Source organism: Saccostrea cucullata, unplaced genomic scaffold (genome assembly GCF_032062105.1).
Source record: "Saccostrea cucullata isolate Sc308-1 unplaced genomic scaffold, CSIRO_AGI_Scuc_v1 ctg2012, whole genome shotgun sequence".
NCBI classification, from domain to species: Eukaryota; Metazoa; Mollusca; class Bivalvia; order Ostreida; family Ostreidae; genus Saccostrea; species Saccostrea cuccullata.
In genome coordinates, this window is record NW_026918304.1 from 87995 (window position 1) to 113399 (window position 25405).

The window sequence follows — 25405 nt, forward strand, 5'->3', positions numbered from 1 at the left end:
AATTCAAGAGAAACTTTAATTCATTTGATTGATAAAGATGTGATTATGCTTGATCTCAAATGTAATTCTTTGTAGAAAATTGGGATCTTGTGGTATATGCTCTGCTTCTCCGGGAACAGTAGTTTATGTGCCGTCATGCCCAACGATTAAGGATGAATGGGATAAAGCTGCCCACAAAAAGAACTGTTCTGCTGTGAAGCAAAATTGTACAACAGCAGACAATTTTGTGTATCACTGCCTTGCCAACCCTTTCCAGGATTTATTAATTGAAGTTTGTAGTGAACCTGCAATAATTTCGTTTCGTAGGTATTTTTTCAAATCATTTGATTTTGGTCATCGATATCGGTTGTTGATTTTTTTCAAGGCGTCGACCGAGATTAGGAAGTTTTATTAGAAATTGTAAGTGGTTTTACGCAAGCAAAGTTTTCATTTTAAGAATCTGCAAAAGTTGTTATTAATTGTACAACCACTTATTTTTTATAATCGATAAACAGTCTGGAAACTTATATTTCTGCTCCATTTTTTCGATTAACTTTCAGCTGTCTGTGCAGAGTATAACGAAAGAGGGAATATTGTTCAAGAAAATCACTTTACAGATTGCAGCTCGTACGACCCTCCTTGTCCAAATAGGTATATTTCTACCGATACTTTTAAATGTGAGTAGCATTTTTTAAAAACTAATGTTCTATATTCACTGCTTTAATAATGCTTTAATAAACTGATGTATGAAGGCAAGTGCGCAATCACAACTTGTACTAAGCGCGCCCGTCATAATGTCATTCTGAGTCAGGCGTAAAACAATTATGGCGCTGCAGTGTAAATAATGTAAGACAGAAAGTATTTGAATACTTGCGTAATTAGACTCATTAATTTTTAAGATATATTATGTTATTTAGCTAAAATAATTATTTCACTACTTTCTTATTTGAGGAAGAAAGGAATTATTAAGTTATCATGGTTTATAGACAGGAAACATCGAAGTGTATCCCGTCTCAAATTTGCTTGGTGTTTTATGTTTTCCTACATGTTAGAGGTTTAAACGCCAAGTTTATGATTATATTATGTCAGTTCAGGTTGTATTCTCGTAGGGAGATGAAGGGTGTTGCTAAAACGCGGAACGGAAAACGGAACGGAATACGGAATATATAATTTTATATTTAATCACTTAAAATGCACAATTTTTATTATAAACGATATATTTTATTCATATTAAATCTCCTATTATTACAAACAGGCTGTTAAGTCATGTTCGGTCTCTTATTCACGAAAATCGCTGACATAACAGTCACGTAGAATCGAATTTGAAAGTGGGGGGAGGGGGAGGGGGGTAAACTTACTTGAAAATAGTTTGACATGCGGAAAAGGCAAAAAAAGAGACAATTTTTGTTCGAAGAAGGGGGGGGGGGTCTGTTCTGAGTCCAACATCTTTCAGTACTTTTTAAACACAATCTTACTACATAAATTGCTTTAACAAAAACTGTTGGGTTTCAATGAACATTTAAATTTCAAGAGAAAAAAGTTGTTTGGAGCTAATATCAAAAGGGTAAGGGCGGACCTTTTGCAATTTTCCAGACCTTTCCAAAGAACGGAAAAATAAACACAACATTCAAATCCATCCTGCCCTACCCCTTACACACGCACACATGCATGTACCACATACAAACTATAACTTCATGAAATGAAAAGATGCTACATTTTTAACACAGAAAACAACAAATGAACTTTACGTATTGGAGGTGCTAATCCGAGCTTGCCGGAAAGGTCTGCTCTAATCGTAATCTTAGGAATTGTTTAAACATTCTCTTCCTCTTTAAACGTGATTTCCATATGATATATAATATTATCAAATATCCCCCCTTTCAAGGCATAGCGTTTTTCTTACTATAGAAATGTTTATTGAAACCTCCACAAGTTGTTTATTAAAGTAGTAAGTAAGTGTACAAAAGTATTGAATAACATTGGATAAGGAACTGATTCACCCTCCCGAATCATATATTTGTTTTTTTTTCGCTTGTCAAATTTTTTTCAAATAAGTTTACCCCCCCCCCCCCCTTCCACACACACACACACACACTGACAATTCAATTCTATGTCACTGCTACGTCAGTAAATTTCATGAATGATTGATATGGAGATTAAAACAGTATTCAATATCAAAACTCCATAAAACAATACAAGAATAGGAGCAAAGCAAACACGGACCTCCAAAACATCAGAGGTAGGATCAGGTGCCATGGAGGTGTGAGCATCCCCTGCCGATCGGTCAGACCCGCCGCATGCTCCTTGTCATGATCGGGAAAAAATGGAAAAATCCGTTCTCAATTCAGTGTATAAAAAATTAACTAACAATTAGTATGAAAAACGTCAGTCAGCATTTGACTCAATGATAAATTGTATTTGCTGACATGGTCATTGTATCTACTGTCGTTTACCGATTTTAAATGAAAAATTAAAATAAGTTCACAACTATATTTTAATTTTCAAATAAAAATCAGTAAACGACACTACCATAGAACTTACGAGATGATGTCTTTAATTAAACAAGACTGCAGATATTCTTGTTTCATCAACTTGTTTGTCAATAAAAAAGGGTGAACATGAATAAATCAACTTATTTTTTATAATATGAGATTGAATGTGTTTAAAATATATTGTTTATGACAAAATTTGTGTACTTTAAGTGATTTAATCTATACTAATATATTCCGTTTTCCGTTCCGTTCCGCTTTCCGTTCCGTTTTCTGTTCCGCGTTTTAGCAACACCCGGAGATGAATGGCATATACAAGTTTTATAGTGACTTGTATTAAATATGCACTATAAAGATTAAGATGCTAATCCAAAGTTGTGCTTCAATGACCCTACAACCAGGACATTTTTTTTTATGAAAACATGGCTGTCATTTGAAAATTTTTATGAAAATGTCATTTTAGTCATATTTATAAAACAGAAACATGCAGGTAATAGACAAAGTATTTTTCACATAATTAGCACTAGACGGAATACTAGTAAATGTGTATTTTGCATAACTTTTCAACTCCATTTTGTTGTACAAGACAATATTACTTTAGTTATTTTGTAATTACATGCAATTAAAAAAGATGTGTTAATTATCTCCCCTACATAATAAACGCGTCGACCTCCATTTGGCAGATTTGAATCCCCTTTACCCAATAATACTCTGTTGCAAGTTTTGTTGAAATTGGCCAAATGGTGCTAAATAGATATTAAAGGTAGAGACCGATAGCAATCACGTGATAGAAAGAATTCGCATATTTGCACGTGCTTTTTTTCCGGATTCCGGAACGCCGTCAAATAAAAGTCTCCATTTACACATTATTGTCTATGCTACAAGATGGCCGACGAAGCGATCGAGAAATTTCCTCGACTTAGGCTAGAAGACAAAGTTACAATATGTATTAAATCTTTACGGTTCTCGAAATTGAAGCATCTTCATGAGAATCAAAATAGAAGTGAGACTGAAGCCGAACATGAACATAATTTTGGTGAAACTACTCCTTGTCCAGTGTCCGCTGCAGCATCACGTGGGTACACCGGTATCGATCTGTGCCTGATGTTGTTTTCTGTATAGACATTTTAAAGACCATGACCATACAGATGTTAACTGGTATGATGGAAGAAGTGAAATTTTTGCAGAACAGATTTTTTGTATGCTGTGTCCGTGTCAGATACATAGGTAAATATTTACGACTTAGTATATCGATCATGACTATATGGTGCTTGTTTGTTTACGCACAGGTCTGGTACAACCAGTATTTAGTACTAGTACTAGTACTAGTATTTAGCTTCAATTACCAATAACCTTCATAGATTTTTTTTTCCTTCCTAAAGTAGTTTTATTTAGCTAAAATTTAAAACTTATTTCATGACCAGACTGTAACTTCTAGAATAGAAGAATAAAACCGGACATTTCTGGTGTCAGAACATGATAAAGGCCGGATTGGTAAATAATGTAAAGTAATCATACTTATCTGTGCCTAACACATGAGGTGGTGTTTAGTTACTCAGATCAAAACATGGAAAAAAATATTTTGCTTAAATTGTTCAAATGCAGAAATGTATAAACTTTCTCTGCTTTGGATGGCAGATGCTTTTTAATTTGTAACCGGAAGTAGAACTCTTCAGTGTATAAATTACCAAAGTTACTAACCAACTTGGCTGAAAGGAGTAAACTATCTCCAGTTATAAATGATCAACCCAGGTAAGGGGATTTCTGAACTATGGTCAACGCTAAATGAAAACACAGTTGTAAGTTTTATCAATTTAATAAAGTGAGAATTAACCGTTGTAAATGATAACAAATAATAAATAATGATCAAAATTTAACAAACAGAAAACGTCTTTGAAAATGGCACAGGATAAATAAAGCTTTATCAAAAATGTAATTTAATCTGAAAAATGAATCTCAATAATCTCAATAAATAAATAATTGAAAAATGTAATGAAAAAATGGGAGGAATGTAGCAAAACTATGAAAAATAATCTATGTCCCTACTGGGCTTCCATACTTATGAAAATGGTCAAAAATCCTAAGGAGATGAAAAAAAATGTAAAGGGAATGAGCTACATCACCCAATATGACTATTATCAACACTCTAGAGTTAATCTGAAAATATCAATACTAATTCTAGGCTCTAAAAATAACTGACCCAAAAAAATAAACAACACCCAAAAATAAATAATAAATAGTGGTTCTAGAAAATAAACCTGTTATCTACATATCCCTAGACCAGGCAGGACTTGTAAAGGGAAACCTAATTTACTTTTAATAACCTACATCCTAACCTATCAAAAAGTGCTCACTCAGCACGTGCTAAAAGAAACCTATAATGCCGTGTACCTTGAGGTTGGCATCAAATCAGAGATAATGTGCCATGAGGCTTATCCCTAACCAAGTGAAGTAAACTGCTCGAACACAGGTTTAAATACCCTAGCTAGGCCCAAAATAAAAGCCAATGACTATCAAAGATCCTAAAGCTAAGTTAACCAATCAGAACGCAGCTATCAAAAGTACTACGGAAAGACTGCCAACATGGATGACACTTCCTGTTTAAAAAGTAAAACATGTGGAATGTCAACTCATGTCCTAACTTACAAAAGACAAATAATAAAGGACTTTACGTAAGCAACAACTGAAAACAAAAGGTAAATAGAATTATCAGACTGAAATACCAGCAAATACTTGTACAGTGCAGGGAACAAATTTTGTTACATAAACCAGCATCAGGATCAGCATAAGTAGGATCAGGATAGAACTAGTATCAGCATCAGCATTTAAAAAAACAGCATTACTTGGATCAGCATCAGCAAGCAAAGGATAGAACTAGCATTGACCATAGTGAAAACAGATAAAGGAAAGTCATTTAATACAAATTACAAATAAAAATTACCCAAAATATTAATTTAAATGGCTTAAAATAGCGATGCTGTTTTTGAATTATCCACTTCCGGCAGGATAATCCTACTTCCGGTAGCATTACTAGCATTGACCTAGTTTCAAACCAGCATCAGGATAAGGATCAAACCAGGATCAGGATAAGGATAACTAGCATCAAAATCAGCAAGCAAAGAAAGCATCAAAATCAGCAAGCATAGGAAGCACCAAAATCAGCATTGATGCTGTAACAAAATTATTTCCCTGCACTGTAAATTATGAATTACGAAACGATGGCTATGAAATGAAAATCTAAACCACTACATTCCAACCCCTTAAAAAAAAACAAAATTTACACAATAAATTTTCGTTTTCCAAATAATATGATATAAATGAACAAAGTTAATGTTTATATCCCCCAGGTGGAAAGCTCTCATCTCTAGGATTGGCATTATCTGGCAGTGTTAATAAAGGTTCTTGAGAGGAACGCTTCCTAGCTCTGGCAGCCAAGTCTCTAGCCTGCTCATGAATCGCTGGTAGAGGCATCAAGTATCCCTTGGGATCGATATAACGAGGATTAGTTGTGTACCTCTTCTGAACGCAAAATTGAAGATCCTGATGATCTTGATGAATGTGTCGGTACATGTCATTGCACTTGTAGAAAGTTTTACGGCAGACTACACTTGGACAGTAATAGATCGCACACATGTCCTTATGGAAACTCAAGTAGTGAGCTCTGTAGCTTCCGAGTTTCAGAAATAGATGCGGACGAGACGGACAGTGCTGTATCGGGCATATCTAACCTGCCTCCGGCCATACTGTAGCCACTGCCTCCTCGGCTTCAAACTTTTGCAATTCCAACGGATCCACATTTATGTCTAGAGTATCCATCTGTGAAATTTGGAGAAAATTGTAAAACAAAGATTAGAAAAGTATTAAAGCAGATTAATCACCATCAATGCAAGTTTTGATGTCAATTTATTTCTATGAAAAATAACTTTTAAAATTAAAATCTTAAATTCTAAGACTTTGAATAATTTCTGAATATTATATGGAAAGTTAATCAAAATAGTTATCTACCAAATTCAGAATCCACTGAATTTAAACCAGATATGTTATCAAGTAGTGCACATACTTATAACATAAGCTAAACAAGGGATGACCATGCATCACCTCCCATAGATAAACTATAAGAAAAACTTAAGTGTTGATTTCAGCACAGTACAAGGGAGATAATTTAAAGATCATCTACGGTCAGTATTAAACTAAGAATACCAAGCTCTCAATGATTCATATCTATTATTACTGTTACTGAATAAGCCGATAGAACTGAAATATACTGTTATGACTTCTAGATAACTATAAATCATTGCCAACTACTGTGTCTCATTAAATAAATAAAACAACTATCATTGACCTTGTATCCACTAAAGTTAAATACAGAGCTAACTTGAATGTTATTCTCAAAAGAAAATAAATGACTACCAAAAACTACCTCATTAATAAAGTAATTAAGATCTACTCTTAAAACTAGACTGAGATATTTCAAAAATTAAATATCACTTGTTATCACTACAAAAGGTCAACTCAAACCTTTTATATCAAATTATATTATATATAGAACTCAAAAATAAAAATAACTATTTACATAGGCATTTAAAAAATATAAAAAAAATAAAATGCCTAGATACATGCCTGGTCTCAAGGAGAGTAGATAACAGGGGGTTTGATTGTTCTACCCCACCTTGACTGTCTAAGGGGTTCAGGACTACGTAAATTAAAAACAGGAGGAACAGTCTCCTCAACTTCCTCTTGATCATTAAAATCTACAGGAGTATGATCTACAGGGGGTTCTAATGACTCGTCAAAGGAAGTAACTACTGGTGTCCAGTTTTAAGGAGGTAAAATACCTTCATAGGGTTTTAACTGATCTACATGTACAACAATGAGAGGGCTCTTAGTGTCTTTTTGAACTTGATAAGTTACATCTGTGATCTTCTTGATAACCTTATATGGCCCTATCCATCCTAACCCTAACTTAACACCAGCTGGGGGTGGATACCACCTCCAGACAAAGTCATTTTCTGTAAACTCTCTGGGTTTTAATCCCCTATCATAGTACTTCTTCTGTTTTGATGCTGCCTGCCTAAGATTTTCTGACACAAAATTGTAAGAATCAGATAAAACTATTCTTAACCACTCTACATATTCTACAGGGCAAGTGGGGATAGGTGAAGAAGGAGGATTCCCTAACATCAAATCAACTGGGCTAATAATTTAATGGCCAAACATGACTAAATTTGGTGAGCAACCTGAACTTTCTTGAATGGTTGACCTATATGCCATAAGAGCAAAGAGTATACAAGTGTATTGTCATACCAATTATCCCTATTTTTATTTGCATATTCATCCTCTCAACTAAACCATCTGACTGTGGCCTATATGGAGTAGTACGTGTCTTTTCAATGCCTAACTTTTCACATAAGACAGAAAATAGTTCCGACTCGAACTCGCGACCTTGGTCTGAGTGAATCTGTTAAGGGACACCAAATCTACAGATGAATTCATTAACTATCTTATCTGCTACTGTCAAAGCTGTGTGATTAGGTACTGGATAAGCTTCAGCTCACTTAGAAAAATAATCACAGAGAACTATGATGTATTCATTACCATTACTTGTTCTGGGTAAAGGGCCCAAAATATCAACTCCTAACCTATCTAAAGGAGCACCTATGACTGATTGATGAAGAGATGACCTCCCAAGACCTGGATCAGCTTTTGCTCGGGCACAAACATCACACTCTCTACACCAGCGTTTAATGTCTGAAGACATACCAGGCCAATATACCCTACGCTTTATGGATTTAATGGTACGTTCCCTACCTAAGTGACCAGCAGTTTTATTCTCATGCAGCTCATGAAATATCTGAGATCTAATGTGTCTAGGAGCAATCAAGAACAAAAACTCCTTATCATCTAATGACTTCCACTTGTAATACAACATGTTTTCTTTGACTTCTAGAGATTCCCATAATCCCCAATAAGTTTTTAAATCAGGAGAAGCATCCAAAACAACATGCCTAGGGGGTTTAACAATGGAACTTTCTTTTAACCTAATAAATTGCCTAATTGCAGGTTCTTCTTGTTGCCAAGTTCTCAACTGATCAACTTACCAAGTATCCAACCAGTTAGGTACAGCATCACAACTATCATCACCATTGTCATCAACAGAATTGTGGGACCCTGACTCCGCCGAGTTGAACCATTGGTCGGTTCTCACAGGAGCAACCTTAGCGGCCGAGGCCAATGATATGCTGCCCATTTGCTTCGGTGCACCTGTTCGACCACCAGAATCCACACAATCCCCCAAATGACAATCAGGACAATCCTCACGCTTACAATAACTGGGAGGCCTTCTTGACAAACTATCAGCATTGCAATGAAATTTCCCTGGCCTATGTTGAATGGAAAAATCATAAGTCTCCAAAACTGAAAGCCATCTAGCCAAAATTCCTTCTGGATTCTTAAAGTTCTTCAACCACACAAGGGAAGCATGATCTGTTCTAACCGTGAAATGTCTACCCCAAAGGAAATGTCTATATAGGCGAATGAAAGTAACTACTGCCAATAACTCCTTATAAGTGGTACAATATCTGACTTGGGATTTATTCAAAGTCCTACTAGCATAAGCAATAACCTTCTCCTCGCCATTTTGCACTTGAGATAGAACAGCACCTAAACCTGTCAAGCTAGCATCTGTATCTAAGATGAACTCTGAGGTACTAGCAGGGTAAGCTAACACAGGAGCTGAACAAAGGAGTTCCTTAAGTTTCTCAAATGATTTCTGACAATCTGAAGTCCAACAAAATTTCTTCCCTTTTCTTGTCAAATATGTTAAAGGGGCTGCAAAAGTGGAAAACTCAGGAATAAACCTCCTATAATATCCTGCTAACCCTAAGAAGCTTCTAACCTCTGTGACATTACTAGGTACAGGCCATTTCTTAACTTTGTCAATTTTACTAGGATCACACTGAATTCCTTTATCAGACACCACATGACCTAAAAATGACACTTCTTTCTGGAAAAGTACACACTTTGAATGTTTCAAGGTCAAATTTGCTGACCTGAGTCTATCGAACACTAGCTTAAGATTTTTCAAAGCTTGGTCAAAACTACTTCCAAACACAATGATGTCATCTAAATAACATAAACATTTCTCCCATCTGAGACCTCTAAGAACTAACTCAATTAACCTCTCATAACAACTAGGGGCATTGCACATGCCAAAGGGCATCACCTTAAACTGGAATAAGCCCATATGAGTTGAGAAAGCTGTTTTAGGTTTATCCTTATCTGACATTTCCATCTGCCAATACCCAGAAACTAAATCTAATGTACTGAACCAGGAAGCTCCAGCTAAAGAATCAAGTGACTCATCTATGCGGGGCAAAGGATAAGCATCTTTCTTAGTAACTGAGTTAAGTTGTCTATAGTCTACGCAAAATCTCCAAGAACCATCTTTCTTAGCAACAAACAACAAGGGAGCTGACCAAGGACTATCACTAGGTTCTATAACATCATTATCAAGCATCTTTGAAATCTCCTTCTCTACAATTTCTCTCTGAGCATAAGGTAGCCTACGAGGTGGGATTTTAATAGGCTTAGAATCACCAGTATCTATACTATGTTTCACAAGATTTGTTCTCCCAAATCTACCATCAGGTCCAACAAAAATATCCTGATAATGTATCAGTAATTCTAACAACTGAGATTTCTCTTTTTCAGATAACCTCTCACAAGATCTATCGAACAATGATTGCAAATGTTCAGGAAGTTCTACAGAAACTTGATCACTCATAGATTTATCAGACTCTACAATGTCAACTTGCTGTACAGAAGCCACTGTTGTGTGTTTATTGATCCTAACAGCCTTGTCTGAAATATTTACAACAGAAAATAAAATCTTGTCAGGATTCACTAAAGTTCTAGCAACTAACAGACCCTTTTGATTTAAAAACTTGAACGGCTCAAACAAATTATTTACAGAAGCGTCCAAATCACCTACAGCATACCCTGGTACAAAAACTTCACAATCAGGGGGAATAACTATGTCCTTTGCTACTTTGACTCTAACACAAATAGGAGTTGTCTCCCTCTCTAACTGAATATGCTGACCACCTATCAACATGAGACACCTAGAAACTTGAATTGTCACATCATTGTTCTCCAAGAAATCCATCCCAAGGATTCCACACAAGTCTCCTAACTCGGTAATAATAAACTCATGACAAAACAAATTATCTCCTATTCTAAACTCTAAGTCAACTTTTCCTAACACTTTCATAGCACTACCATCTGCTGTGGTTAATGACAAAACACAAGGTTTCAAAGGGGGTCTATTCTAAAAAGTCATAAAAACATCTTTGTCTAACAAACAAGCCTGAGAACCAGTGTCGACTAAAAACTTATTTACATGTTCTCCTACAGTACAGCCTACACTCAAACATGACTTCTGCAACAAACTAACTCTTAACTTCTGAGTAGCCCTATTATCAACAGAATTTTGGGTCACACTGTGGGCTTCGAATGCAACCCCGGGAAGTTTTCCTTATCCCTAACTGCTGGTGTGTGAGAAGAGGGTGTTTTATCTTTTTCTACCCTATCACTAGTGTTTTGTGTGTGACAGTATCTGGCTGTGTGACCTAACTGATGGCATTTGTAACACTCTATGACTTTCCCTGTCTGTTTTTTACCACCCCGATAACTATTGGCCATTTTATTAACACATTTCTCTAGAGTTTGAACCAAACTTGATAACTCATCAGGGGTCGTAACAGGTGTAGTTTCATTATCTGTCCTAACACTATTTATACTTGGCTTAGTGATGGAGAGTTGTGGCCCCTTAACTGCCTCAAATTCTGTTGCTAGTGAAATAGCAGTCTCTAAAGTCTTGGGATGGTGTAAAATGACATGAGATCTAATTTCAAAATTCCCTATTCCACTCATAAACTGCTCTAAAACAACTATCTCCCTATCTGAATAAGCCATATCTGGAAAAGCTAAGTTTCCTAACCTCCTAAGTGCAAAACCATAATCTGAAGGGCTTTCATTCTGTTTTCTAAGACGTGATCTAAAGTCTACCCTATGTGCAACTACAAGTTCTTTCGGACAAAACCTACTAGATAAGATAGATGTTAAATTGTCATAATCTTTTCTCTGTTCTTGAGATAGGTCACCTAGAATTTTCTGTGCCTCCCCCCTTAATGACATAACTAGCTGCTGGGACTTTTCTTCATGGGACCAATTGTTCCAATTAGACACTTGCTCAAAATGAACTAAGTAATCTTGCCAGGCTACATTTCTACCATCAAACTTGTCTGGTTCTTTTTCTCTACGTTTAGGTCTACCAAGATTTACAGGGGTACTGGGCAGTGAAGACATATTTGTCTGTGACCTACTGAGATTCTCACTTCTGTCTCTCTGTGCAAAGTTTATTTGTGCAGGTGAGGTACTCAAACTCTCTGTTTCTCTCACTCTATCTAAGGGTGTCACTGTCTCTATTACAACTTCATTCTGACTTGCTTGTCTATCCCTATCATTACCTTTAGCAAATGACACTCGACGTTTGCGTCGAAGAGTTTCCTCAATCTCATGCTTACATTTCTCAAAGTCTGTAGTGAGGTCTTGCAACAGTTGTTCTAAATCTGAAACCTGTAAACTCATGCTAGTATCTAGTTTACTCTCATGCATCTCAATCTCACTCACAGGAGAGGACAAAGAGGGCTGATTGCGCATGTGAGTTAAGGCTACATATGTAAATTTCTTTACAAAATATCTAATTAAATTCCATAATTGCTCTACCTACCGCACAGAAAATGCTAAGACTTGTTTACTTATACATTCTTGGTACCCACGACATACGATAGCCTGTACACATTATGACGTCATATTATGACGTCATCGACCTGTACTACACAAGTTTATAAGAAACATTAACAAAATCGCTTCGGCGCAAGGGCATACCTTACTTTGATTTACAGAAACAAGGTATCAAAAGACGCAGGATATTCCAAGGATTTAAGATATTGCTGCACAAATGTCGGCACTGCAATTGGTTACTTACTATCCGTGCAGTTTTAAGTTTTCACAGGGTAAAAATTCACTGTCCAGGGTAAGTTTCCTAAAATTTTTATCAATTGAGAAAGTGCATAGGATTTGTGCAGCAATTTTATTAATTTTAAGAATATTCTCCTTAATTTCATATATTGTTTATTTTAAATTAGATAGGATAGGCCCTTGCGCCGACGTGATTTTGTTGATATGATTTGATACCTTGAATGGGAGAGAACAATGACGTCATAATATGACGTCATAATGTGCACTTGCATTTATAAACTGTGGGTACTGAGTATGTAGCAGAAAATCAATTTGAACCTTCTCTGGACATAAATAATACAAATTATGAATTTTCATAAGCTTATTTGCGTAAAAATATCCATATTTAGCCTTAACTCACTTGCGTGACTCTTAACATAAGCTTAGGTCTAGCACCTTGACTTGAACTTAACCTATCAACTCTAGGGGTTGATGTAGCTCTTTCTACTCTATCAGAATCTGAATTTAGCGAAGCCATGGTTTCTATTCAGAAATCCTGGTCACGGCACCAAAAATTATGTAACCGGAAGTAGAACTCTTCAGTGTATAAATTACCAAAGTTACCAGCCAACTTGGCTGAAAGGAGTAAACTATCTCCAGTTATAAATGATCAACCCAGGTAAGGGGATTTCTGAACTATGGTCAACGCTAAATGAAAACACAGTTGTAAGTTTTATCAATTTAATAAAGTGAGAATTAACCGTTGTAAATGATAACAAATAATAAATAATGATCAAAATTTAACAAACAGAAAACGTCTTTGAAAATGGCACAGGATAAATAAAGCTTTATCAAAAATGTAATTTAATCTGAAAAATGAATCTCAATAATCTCAATAAATAAATAATTGAAAAATGTAATGAAAAAATGGGAGGAATGTAGCAAAACTATGAAAAATAATCTATGTCCCTACTGGGCTTCCATACTTATGAAAATGGTCAAAAATCCTAAGGAGATGAAAAAAAATGTAAAGGGAATGAGCTACATCACCCAATATGACTATTATCAACACTCTAGAGTTAATCTGAAAATATCAATACTAATTCTAGGCTCTAAAAATAACTGACCCAAAAAAATAAACAACACCCAAAAATAAATAATAAATAGTGGTTCTAGAAAATAAACCTGTTATCTACATATCCCTAGACCAGGCAGGACTTGTAAAGGGAAACCTAATTTACTTTTAATAACCTACATCCTAACCTATCAAAAAGTGCTCACTCAGCACGTGCTAAAAGAAACCTATAATGCCGTGTACCTTGAGGTTGGCATCAAATCAGAGATAATGTGCCATGAGGCTTATCCCTAACCAAGTGAAGTAAACTGCTCGAACACAGGTTTAAATACCCTAGCTAGGCCCAAAATAAAAGCCAATGACTATCAAAGATCCTAAAGCTAAGTTAACCAATCAGAACGCAGCTATCAAAAGTACTACGGAAAGACTGCCAACATGGATGACACTTCCTGTTTAAAAAGTAAAACATGTGGAATGTCAACTCATGTCCTAACTTACAAAAGACAAATAATAAAGGACTTTACGTAAGCAACAACTGAAAACAAACGGTAAATAGAACTAGGAGACTTATTGTTCACGGAACAATAAGAGGTCTTTCCACCTTCTTTGAATTTTTAATTTGTTTCATATCGGACTACTAAAAATTAAATTCCAAGAAAAAGAAAACAAAACTCCCTTAAAACATAGAAAAAATGAAAATAAAAAAAATGAATGACCTTGACCTTTGACCTTGAAAAAATATTCAAGGTCAAAGGTCAAGGGTCACAATGCAGTTGTCCCAATTATTCTATGATTTAAAGTGTTCAAGTTATAAGGTTTAATAGTAAGTACAAAACACTTAAAGGGCAATAACTCATATAAGGGGTCATCAGATCCATTTGCACTTATACAGTGAAGTAAGGCCTAAATACCCTTAAGATATTAGTGTCGGTTTGGTGTCTCTACAGTCTACGGTTTCGGAGAAGTAGCGATAACATGGTTTTTCGCACAAGGGGCAATAACTTTTAAAAGGGTTAATATTAGGGGACAAGAGTGAAGTCTTTGAAATAATTTTAAGAGTACATATTAATGATGCATAGACATTAAGTATATGTTAAAAGACAAAAGAAATATAAAAAGAGATAAATTTCTCATTTTTGGAATGACCTTGACCTTTGACCTTAACATGAAGTTTAAGGTCAAAGGTCAATGAATCTTATGCAGGTGGTCTCATGTCTCTACGACTTCTTGTTTTGAAAATTTTTAATTATTTGTAAAATTCATAAAGTTTCAGGGGCAATAACTCATTGAAGGGGTCACCGAATACTTTCGCAATGAATAGATTGAAGAGTCCACTAAATTAGTCGAAGACATTCATGAAGGTTTCATACCTCTGCGGTTTACGGTTTCTGAGGAGTAGCGATAACAAGCATTTCTTGCCAAAGGGGCAATAACTTCGAAAGCGGTCAAGGTTCACTTACGCAGGGTCAACTGCAAACATCTTTTACGGAGTACATTCCTATGAACTATAAATCTTTTCGATATATCTTCAAACAAAAAAACATGCGGCGGAAAAATAATAAAAACTAGGAGACTTATTGTTCACAGAACAATAAGAGGTCTTTCCACCTTTTTAAATTTCTTGTAGTTTTATATTTTACTCTCCAATTTTATTTTAAGGGAAATGGTTTAAAAAATGAAAATTTTAAAAAGAAAAATAATTTTTTTAGATGACCTTGACCTTTGACCTTGATCAGATCTTCAAGGTCAAGGGTCACATTGCAATTGACCCCATGTCTCTACGACTTTTAGTTCTAAAGTTATAAGTTTCAATATTAAGTGCAAAGAAGTTAAAGGGCAATAACTCATATAAAGTGTCATTAAATCCTTTAGTACTTATACAATGAAGGTGTGCCTAAAGACCCTTAAGACATTAGTGAAGAGTTCATGCCTCTACGGTCTACAGTTTTGAAGTTGTAGCGATAACAATGTTTTTCGCATAAGGGGCAATAACTTTTGATAGGGTCAATCTTGGGGAACAAAAATGAAATCTTTGAAATAGTTTTAAGAGTACATATTAATGATGCAGAGACTGTTTGCATATGTTAAAAGACAAAAGAGATATAAAAAGAGCTTAATTTCTAATTTTTGGAATGACCTTGACCTTTGATCTTGACAAAATATTCAAGGTCAAAGGTCAAGGGTCACAATGCTATTGACCCCATGCTTCTACCATTTATAGTTTTCAAGATACATATGTACAAGGTTTAATAGTAAGTATAAAGAAATTATAGGGCAATAACTCATATAAGGGGTCATCAGATTCTTTTGCATTTATACAGTGAAGTTAGGTCTAAAGACCCTTAAGATATTAGTGAAAGTTTGGTGTCTCTAGGGTCTACAGCTTCGGAGGAGTAGTGATAACAAGGTTTTTCGCACAAGGGGCAATAACTTTTAAAAGGTTTTATCTTAGGGGACAAGAATGAAATCTTTGAAACAATTTTAAGAGTACATATTAATGATGCATTGACATTAAGTATATGTTGAAAGACAAAAGAGATACAAAAAAAGCTAATTTTCTCATTTTTTGAATAACCTTGACCTTTGACCTTTACATGAATTTTAAGGTCAAAGGTCAATGAATCTTATGCAGTTGGTCCCATGTCTCTACAACTTTTTGTTTTGAAATTTTTTAATTATTTGTAAAATTCAAAAAGTTTCAGGGGCAATAACTCATTGAAGGGGTCACCGAATACTTTCGCAATGAATAGATTGAAGAGTCCCCTAAATTAGTCGAAGACATTCGTAAAGGTTTCATACCTCTGCGGTGTATGGTTTCTGAGGAGTAGCGATAACAAGCATTTCTTGCAAAAGGGGCAATAACTTCGAAAGCGGTCAAGGTTCATTTACGCAGGGTCAACTGCAAACATCTTTTACGGAGTACATTCTTATAGACTATAAATCTTTTCGATAAATCTTGAAACAAAAAATCACACGGCGGAAAAATAATAAAAAAGAAGAAACAGAAGGAAATCAATAGGTCTTTCCACAGAAAGGTGGAAAGACCTAAAAAAGAATAATAAACAGAAGAATATCAATAGGTCTTTCCACAGAAAGGTGGAAAGACCTAATTATCAGACTGAAATACCAGCAAATACTTGTAAATTATGAATTACGAAACGATGGCTATGAAATGAAAATCTAAACCACTACAAATTATTATCCCCCTTTTATAAATGATAGTGGACATTTACTTGCAAATCTTTTGTCTTTTTGAAATAACAAGCAAATTGTAAAAAGTTGCATTGAAAAAAAGAAACAACTTTAGGATCAAGTAACAGAAAAATAGGGTCAGTCGGGTAGCAGATAACAAGACTATTTTTTTTAGCCTCATGTAATATTTATGTACCTGTAATAAATTTATGTATGTATTTGTTTTATGCTCAAAAGGACCCTGATTATAAACAGATATCATATTCATAGATTATAAAAGAAATATTTAATACAACAGGTGAAGCAAGCTATGAACTAGACAGTGTATTCAGCTTTCTCTGCTGAAATAATGTGACCAAATCAAGTGTCACCTGGAAAGAGGAATGTCAAGGGTGCTTTCTACATTAACTCCAAAATAGCCATCGGTTTGTATTTTTTTCTTTCAATTTACACTTGCACATGTATCAGGGAAAATAAAGAAATTTTCTTATAATACATGTATTAAAAATTTAAATTTATGATTTTTAGTCCTTGTATTTTTAATTTAAACACCATAATGTACATACAGTATTATTGTATACAATGTACATATAGAAGCATTTTCTTAAGTCAATAATCTCTCAAAGATCATATCAATATTTCAAGAAAGTTCAAGCCAGATCTGCTACAGCAAATTGAACATAAAGTGGCATACTTGTGTATCAAGAAACGAGGAACATGTATGGCTGGACTGAGAATCTAACCGGGGATCCCTGCATCACTACTTACATGTAGGTGTTCTATTGACTTAAATACATGTATGGTTAAATACTTGTGTATAAACATATAAAAAGTCATGTTGTAAATTGAATTCAAAACTGAATAACCAAAAAAATTGTAAAATATCAAGATGTTTTTTAACTTGAATGAAATTGTTTCAACTAAAGCACCAAAGAATTGGTAAGATAATATGAAGAAGTCAGTATTGTTAAAAAACTTGTAATTGACATGGTTTTTTAACAATATTGACCTCTTCACATTATCATAGCTAAATTTGCGAAATAAATCTAAATTGTTAATAAATTCTACATTTTTTTTAAAAATAGATCAAGCTATTTACTTTATTTTATTTTCATCATGTTACAGATCCCATGGAAATATAGGATCCTTGGCTAATCAAGTGTCATCTGCAGTGTTACAAAAGAATATTGGATTTATATCAATAAGGTAATTAGGGACAAAACTGAATTAAAAAAAATGGAATAAGATGTAAAAGAAAAGTATTTTAATTCCACATATAACAGTTAGGTTGCTAGTTGTATATGCATTGATGTGTCACTGACAGGTACATGTAGTTTTTTTATTTCCACAAAAACTTGATCCTTTGGTATTAACTCTTGAACAGTTTGTGCTGAGTCTTTGTATTTCACATTTATTTCTTTTCCTTTAGCCCCATGGTCTTGGCCTTAGAGTGTGGCCTACATTTAGAAACTAAAATATTTGATCTTTATCCTTATATACCAGTTTGTTTAATTAAAACAATTCATTAATCGAAATAATTTCCTTGGGAGCAAAAGTGCCCAGATTAATGAGGCTGACTTTATATGCATTTAATTTAAAAAAAAAATCATGACATTATATAAAAAAGGTATCTCAAAAGTGTCTTATATTCATATAGACATAGTCATACTATGTTTGCAGTGTAAGAAAGAAGTAAAACATGTATTTTCATTCTTATTGTATTAAAATATTTTGTTCTTTTCAGAAAAAGAACTACCAGAAGGAGACGGTAAAGAGGAACGGACATATCACATCATAAGATGTGCTTCAAAATCTGAATATACAGAGTGAATTTTGCTTACTGCAGATCCTTGTGAAAGAACACCTTTGTTGTATTGACATAAAAACAACGAAATTGTCAAGATCCTTGAACATGACGCAACTGGCTGCATACAATGGCAATTAAAAATGCATACATGTTTACATTGATCTTTGTTAGCCAATAAGACAAAAAACAAAATAGCAAGTTTATCCTATTACTGTACATGTACTGAATGTATTCACTTTATTTTGTTGAACTACATCATGAGTTTAAAAAATTGTACAGTATCACATACAGTTTATAGTGGGATTCCTCTAACTTTTATGAATCTGTTTGCAAAATCTATACTTTAAAGTTACAAATTTTTACATCTAATACATTGTGTTTTTTTTTTTTTTGTAAATTATCAGATTTATTACACTATTTTTGTATGTATGTAATGATAACCAAATCACCCAATTTTCCCGCACTTTTTGCCATGTATTTAGCATTTGTTAACCATGCTTTAGTGTATTAATATCTGACAACTGATGACCATCATTTAACAGTGTAATACATAACACATTTTTATCTGAATATTTTTCAAACAAGGATAACATGCCATGGATTGATTCTGTGTTCAAAACTTCATAATCATTGGGTTTTCTTATTTATGTTGTACACGTATTTGGAATAAAAAAGGAATTGTTAAAAGAAAAGTTAAATTAATCATTCTATTGTTGTCATAGGAAGATAATAAAACCAGTTTACTTATGCACAGAATTGGTCAAAACATATTGTCATTGATAATTCATCCAAGAATCATATGTATAATAAATCTACAAAGTCAATTTCAACGATATCAAGGAAAGTTCTTATCTTTTTTTAATATAAGTGCAAAAAGGTCAAGCAGGGCAACATGTGTCCAGGTGTACGTGTATAAATGTTTTCTGTGATATAGAATGTAATTTAGAAGAATATTACTTGGAATTTTACTCATTTTCTTTGAAATATTTTGATTAATTCTATCTATCAAAGTCAATTTGAACGATATAAGGAAAACTTCTTATCTTTTTTAATATAAGTGCAAAAAGGTCAACCAGGGCAACATGTGTCTAGGTGTACATGTATAAATTGTTTTTTTTTTTTATACAAAATGTAATTTAGAAGAATATTACAAAGAATTTACTCATTTTCTGTGAAATATTTTGATAAATTCTTGATAATCTCTCTTAGTCACCATATTCTTCAAAACTGCATCCTTCTAAAGGAAGGGGGTAGGGTAGGGTGTAAGATAATAAACTTGTTCCAGGTTGAATTGAAACCCCATTATGTAGTATGATTTTTTTTTTAATTTAAGACACTTATAGGCTAACTATAATATGCAATAAAAAAAAGAAATTTGATGGGTAATTTTTTCACAGTGGAAGCAGAAGTGTGAGACTTTGTGCAATGAATAGGCAATATTTTAACCCAATTTGACCATGCATCTTGGTAAATGTAATTCTGTTTTTTGCTTACAATGCTTGATAAATTTAAGATTGATGTAAAATATAAACCCATACAGACAGATGTTTGAATTCATATAAGACAAATGATAATTGATATAGCAATAGAAAATTTACAGCCCTTTTCATATCATATTCTTATATTATTTTACCCTGCTTTTTCAGCTCTTCAGTGGTTGATGAAGGCTATATTAAAATTGTCAAATTTCTCTAAAACTAGCCCGATGACCTGCCTTGAATTTTTGATATGATTTAAAACAAGGACTCAACACAAACATATAAAAAATTCAGAAAAATTCAATGGGTAGTTTTTTTGTTGACAAGCTATCAACTTCTACCTTAAAAAAATGTATCAAGTTTGTATGTATACAGAAGAACAGCTAGTCAGTCGGAGGGACGTCGGACAAAATGTGATCTGAAAAGCTCACTTTATGCAATGTAGAAATCTTTAAAATTCAATGGATGTGCCAAGTTATACAATGTTAATATTTATATTTACTTAACTTACTTAATTGTCACATTCAGAAAAGAATTAAAACTTTAGGAGGTTAAATGATTGCAGCGTATTTGTGTTCTTTCTACATGTATTTGCATTTCAAATTTCAAATTGCTTTAAAATTGGATCTCATACCCCATGCTTTTATTTTGCGCATATGTACGTGTTAAGTATAATTTAATACAATTTTACAATGAAAGTATGAAAATCGTCTTACGAGCAAAGCGCAATATAATAACTAGTTTGTTATTTTTACAGATCGCGGATGCTACAATATTACCCAGCGGACGACCACTGTTACAACAATTTCTACACAAGAAACAACAACAAAACATTTTACAAGAATTTCCAATGTGAATACCACAAAGCCAACTGAATTGTCGTCTTTCCAAGATTCTTTCCATATGAAGCATCCTCAACTTGTTTTGGCGTAAGTACATTTTAAAACTCTATCTTTGATGAAATCGTTAATGTCTACGTAAGAAATCTCCTCCGGTTTATTTTGCGTCATTCTAACTGTGACTGGTCTCACTGAAATTATTGAAAGTTCCCACAAATTTAAAAGAGGTATATTCAATTACTTGAGCCAAGATTCCAGTATGCTTTCTTTCTTCCTTTAGTTTAATTTTATGACGGCATTTGTACCATGATTTTTCAAAGCTTAACGAATCTAAACGAATCATAATGAATATTGAAATAAACAGAATTCATTTTTGTTGGGGGGGGGGGGGGGGGGCGTAGGGGCGAAATAATAAGACCTCCTCTTAGGTGGACCATTCATGGTAGCGAAGACCATATAGGGCTCACGAGAATGTTTGTGATTTCGAATGTCGGCCACGACTTACCTTAGGCGAACAAAATGGTAAGCAAAATTTCTTCCGCCATGCACCCAGAACGTGAAGTCGCTCGCGTGGCGCAGTGGTTAGAGCTTCTGCTCTAGAGTCGCGAAGTAAGGAGTCAATCCTTACGTTGCGGGTTCGAATCCCACTGCGGGACGAGGAGACCGGTCTTTCGGATGAGACCGTATAAACCAAGGTCCCGTGTCGCAGTAGGTGCTGGCACGAAAAAGACCACTCACTGCTTAAAGGCCCTGAGTGCAGAGCATAGGACAAAATTTGTAGCCCTCCACCGGCAAGTAGTGGCGTTTCCATATGAGTGAAAAATTCTCGAGAGGTACATTAAACAATATACAATCAATCAATCAATCAATCGAAACATGAAAGTAATGGGCCTCTCAGATGAAACCATAAATCCTATCCGCGCCTCACAGCGTCACGATCGTCATTAGCATGATAAATATCCCTCACTGCTTGATGACCTTGAGTGCCGAATAAAGGTCAAATTTGAAGTCCCTTATTTCTGTTTGGTGACGTCCATTTATGAAAAATTGTTGCGAAATGCGAATTGTCATTGCACAAAAAAAAATCCATAACAGTTTTTAAGTTTCGCGTGGTAATACAATAAATTACGCATGCACGATGGTTGTCCATAAAATTCACGGACAAGCTAAATAAAATTTAAATACAATTTGTGTCATACAAGTAGATAACTATAACATGTATTTACATATTTATAATCCTTTACTTAATGTAGGATATGGAGATAACGAACAGTATTCAAAATCAAAGTTTATCAAACAATACAAAATAAGAGCAGAGCAAACACGGACCTCCGAAACATCAGAGGTGGGATCAGGTGCCATGGAGGAGTGGTATCCCCCGCCAACCGGTCACACCCGCCGTGTGTTCCTTTTCATGATCAGAAAATAAAAGAAAAATTCGTTTTCAATTCATTGTAAAAATAATGGTCTAAAAATTAATATGAAAAACATCAGTCAGCATTTAACCCAATGATAAATTGCATTGATGACAAGATTATTGTATCGACCATAGAACTAACGAAATGATGACTTTAAACGAGACTGCTGATATTCCTGTTTCATCAACTTGCTTGTCATTAATTTACCTTTATTTTTAAAAATTGTTCATACGTAGAGAATGCTCTTGCGTATGGAATCAACTGAGATATACACAGTGACTGTATATACTCCGTATGCAGGTGATTAAGGTATATTGCTGCATACATAAGGGAAGTTGACGATAGAAAAGTTAAAACCATCACGTTTATCATACAGCTTGGTTGTAAGATTAACATGAACATCTTTTTCAGGATGTGAACAACAAAATGCAAAATCGTTTTAAATTTCAAATATATAATTTCGGTTTTGGCTTCATTATTAGACTAAATTTCATTTCTATTTTGTGAAATTCCACAGAAATTTGGATTGCTTTTACATTGTGAGGTTGACATTCAAAAATTTAATTATAACTTCAAATCTGCAAAATTTTGATGCTCAGGGTTTCGAAATGGATGAAAAATTATCGAAGTTAGAATTTATCAAGACAGGATCGGCATTATTCGAAAAAGTGACGTTTTTGGAAAAAGTGGAGCAGAGAGCAGTGATAAAAATCTGCGTAGACATCGAAGAAAAAAAACATGAACAAAGACCCATGAATGCTGTTAAAAGTTTATTTCTTGCAATATTAATCACAATGTAAAGGTTACACGTGTTTTTGAACATCATTCTACAAATATTATTTGCGTTAAAGCTAATAAATTATTGCAAATTATTGAATGCTATGAAATAAAGAAATTCAAAAATATATATAAACAAAAACCATTCCAGACAACATATCTCAATTTTTTTGATTATTGACCCCATATAATGTTAATACTATGAGAATAAGGGCAACAAAAGTAACCTGATGCTATAAAAAATTTAGAATTCTTATCAGTCAGATTTTTTTAATATTCGATTATAAATGGGGAAAAAATATAAATATAAAGGAGGAAATTCGGACTGTAATAATTATCAAATTTATGGCCAAAACTCTAATCGTTTCTTTATATGAAGCAACGCTGTTCAATTGCTTTAATATTTCATTATCTAAAAAGCTTTGTTACTTGTAATATTTTGTGAGTGAAGAAAATTTGGTCATACATGTAGTGTGGAAAATTGAGGTATTTCCCACGAAATACTCAGGGGCCACTAGCATGAAAAGTAGGTCATTGACCTAGTAATTTGAAATTGAAATTTAACCATTTCTGGTTAAGAATATTGACAATAAACGAGCGATCGTCGAAAGAAATTAATCTGAAATAAGAATGATATTAAAAGAAATTATGATTTTTTTGGTATTTTCTCTACGAAACATATGAAGATAACAAACAATTACCAGAACCAAAAGTCTATAAAACAATATAAAATTAGATCATACATGTAGCAAATACGGACCTTCAAAACATCAGAGGTTCATAGTATCAAGTGCCATGGAGAAGTGAGCATCTCCTGTCGACCGGTCACACCTGCCGTGTGCTACTTGACGTGATCAGAAAATAATGGGAAAATCCGACTTCAGTTCAGTGTATAAATATTAGACTAAAATTAAGTATGAAAAACGTCACTCAGCATTTGACTTTATGAAAATATGTATTCGTGATAAGTGCATTGTATCGACAATAGAAATTACGAAATGATGACATTAAACGATACTGCTAATACTCTTGTTTCATCAACGTGTGTGTCAATAATTGACTCCATTTTAGAAACTGTTAATAGACTAGGCATAGAAAAACTGTACAGTATTTTTATTAACAATGGCAAAATTATTTGTTCTAGGTTTCTGGTTGCAATTGGAATCACTGCTCCAGTTTCTTCAATCCTTTGTTTCTTAAAATATTTTGCTTCTATTAAAAAGACACCAAAAATGTACACAATAGTAAATGCAGAGGACACAGGTGTGTAAACATTTCTTTTCTATTTTTTTTATTAACAATATTGATTTAACTTCTAGTTTCTCAAATGTCATGATATTTCTTTTATGCTACTCTTTCAAGCAAAAATTAAACGGAGATATAAGCTATATCATAACACAGGTATGTGTCGTTATTGTTGTTTATCATAGCTTAATAGATATCCAGCTAGTATATTCAAAGGTTGATAAGCAAGTCACTACCTGAGACTAAGGAAAAAATACATATAAGCAAATGAAATGTTCGCCTTTACACACTTACACATCATTTATAAAAAGATAAATATAAAAGAATCATCTTTTTTAAAAAAATGATTACCTACATCTATTAGTAGTATCAAAAACTTTGATTTATCATTGTGGCACCGTTTTGCATAGATACTAACACTGAAATGTATGATGCAAAATTAAAAAAAAAAAAGCGTTTACACTGTGGAGATCAATACATACTATATTATAACAACGACAATTATCATATTATTAAATAATTTCCATCTCTCTGATTGGCTGAGATCCAACTATGTTAGAAAAATACTACGTTGTATCGACCTGCACGTGACTTTCCAGGTGAATAAAAGGATTTCTTTCCTCTACATTGATCTAAAATAGATCGGGAAATTCCAAATTGATACAAATTGTTTTGGAAAGCTATTTTAACGACTATGACTTTTCAGCTCATTTGAGCCGAAGGCTCAAGTGAGCTTTTCTGATCACATTTTGTCCGTCGTCCGTCCGTCTGTTCGTCTGTCTGTCTGTCCGTCCGTCCGTCTGTAAACTTTTCACATTTTCGACTTCTTCTCAAGAACCACTGGGCCAATTTTGACCAAACTTGATACAAAGCATCCTTGGGTGAAAGGGTATTTAAATTGTTAAAATGAAGGGCCTACTCCCCTCACAAGGGGAGATAATCAAGAAAAGACAAAAATAAGGTGGGGTCATTAAAAAATCTTCTCAAGAACCACTGGGCCAGTTAAGCTGAAACTTATGTGGAAACATCCTAGGGTAGTGTAGATTCTAAATTGTTCAAATCATGATCCCCGGGGGTAGGGCGGGG

At 34.0% G+C, this 25405-nt stretch overlaps 1 protein-coding gene and 1 long non-coding RNA gene across 4 annotated transcripts in view; both read left to right on the forward strand.

Annotated features, from left to right (window-relative positions):
* The window catches only part of LOC134262816 (uncharacterized), an 83279-nt gene that overhangs the window by 43726 nt on the left and 14148 nt on the right, over positions 1–25405 (forward strand). For 2 of the 3 annotated variants that reach the window (XM_062745151.1, XM_062745159.1), the window contains exons 3-6: positions 76–302; positions 540–656; positions 20798–20969; positions 24219–24337. In XM_062745151.1, coding sequence (XP_062601135.1) covers positions 76–302; positions 540–656; positions 20798–20969; positions 24219–24337 — 635 coding nt within the window. Of the gene's footprint in view, positions 1–75; positions 303–539; positions 657–20797; positions 20970–24218; positions 24338–24436; positions 24476–25405 lie in introns of all 3 variants that reach the window. The other variant, XM_062745145.1, reaches the window with a different exon arrangement.
* On the forward strand, positions 17024–18914 carry LOC134262808 (uncharacterized). Its single transcript, XR_009991112.1, has 4 exons — positions 17024–17180; positions 17401–17525; positions 17881–17961; positions 18500–18914. It is a non-coding gene; the product is annotated as an uncharacterized LOC134262808 (long non-coding RNA).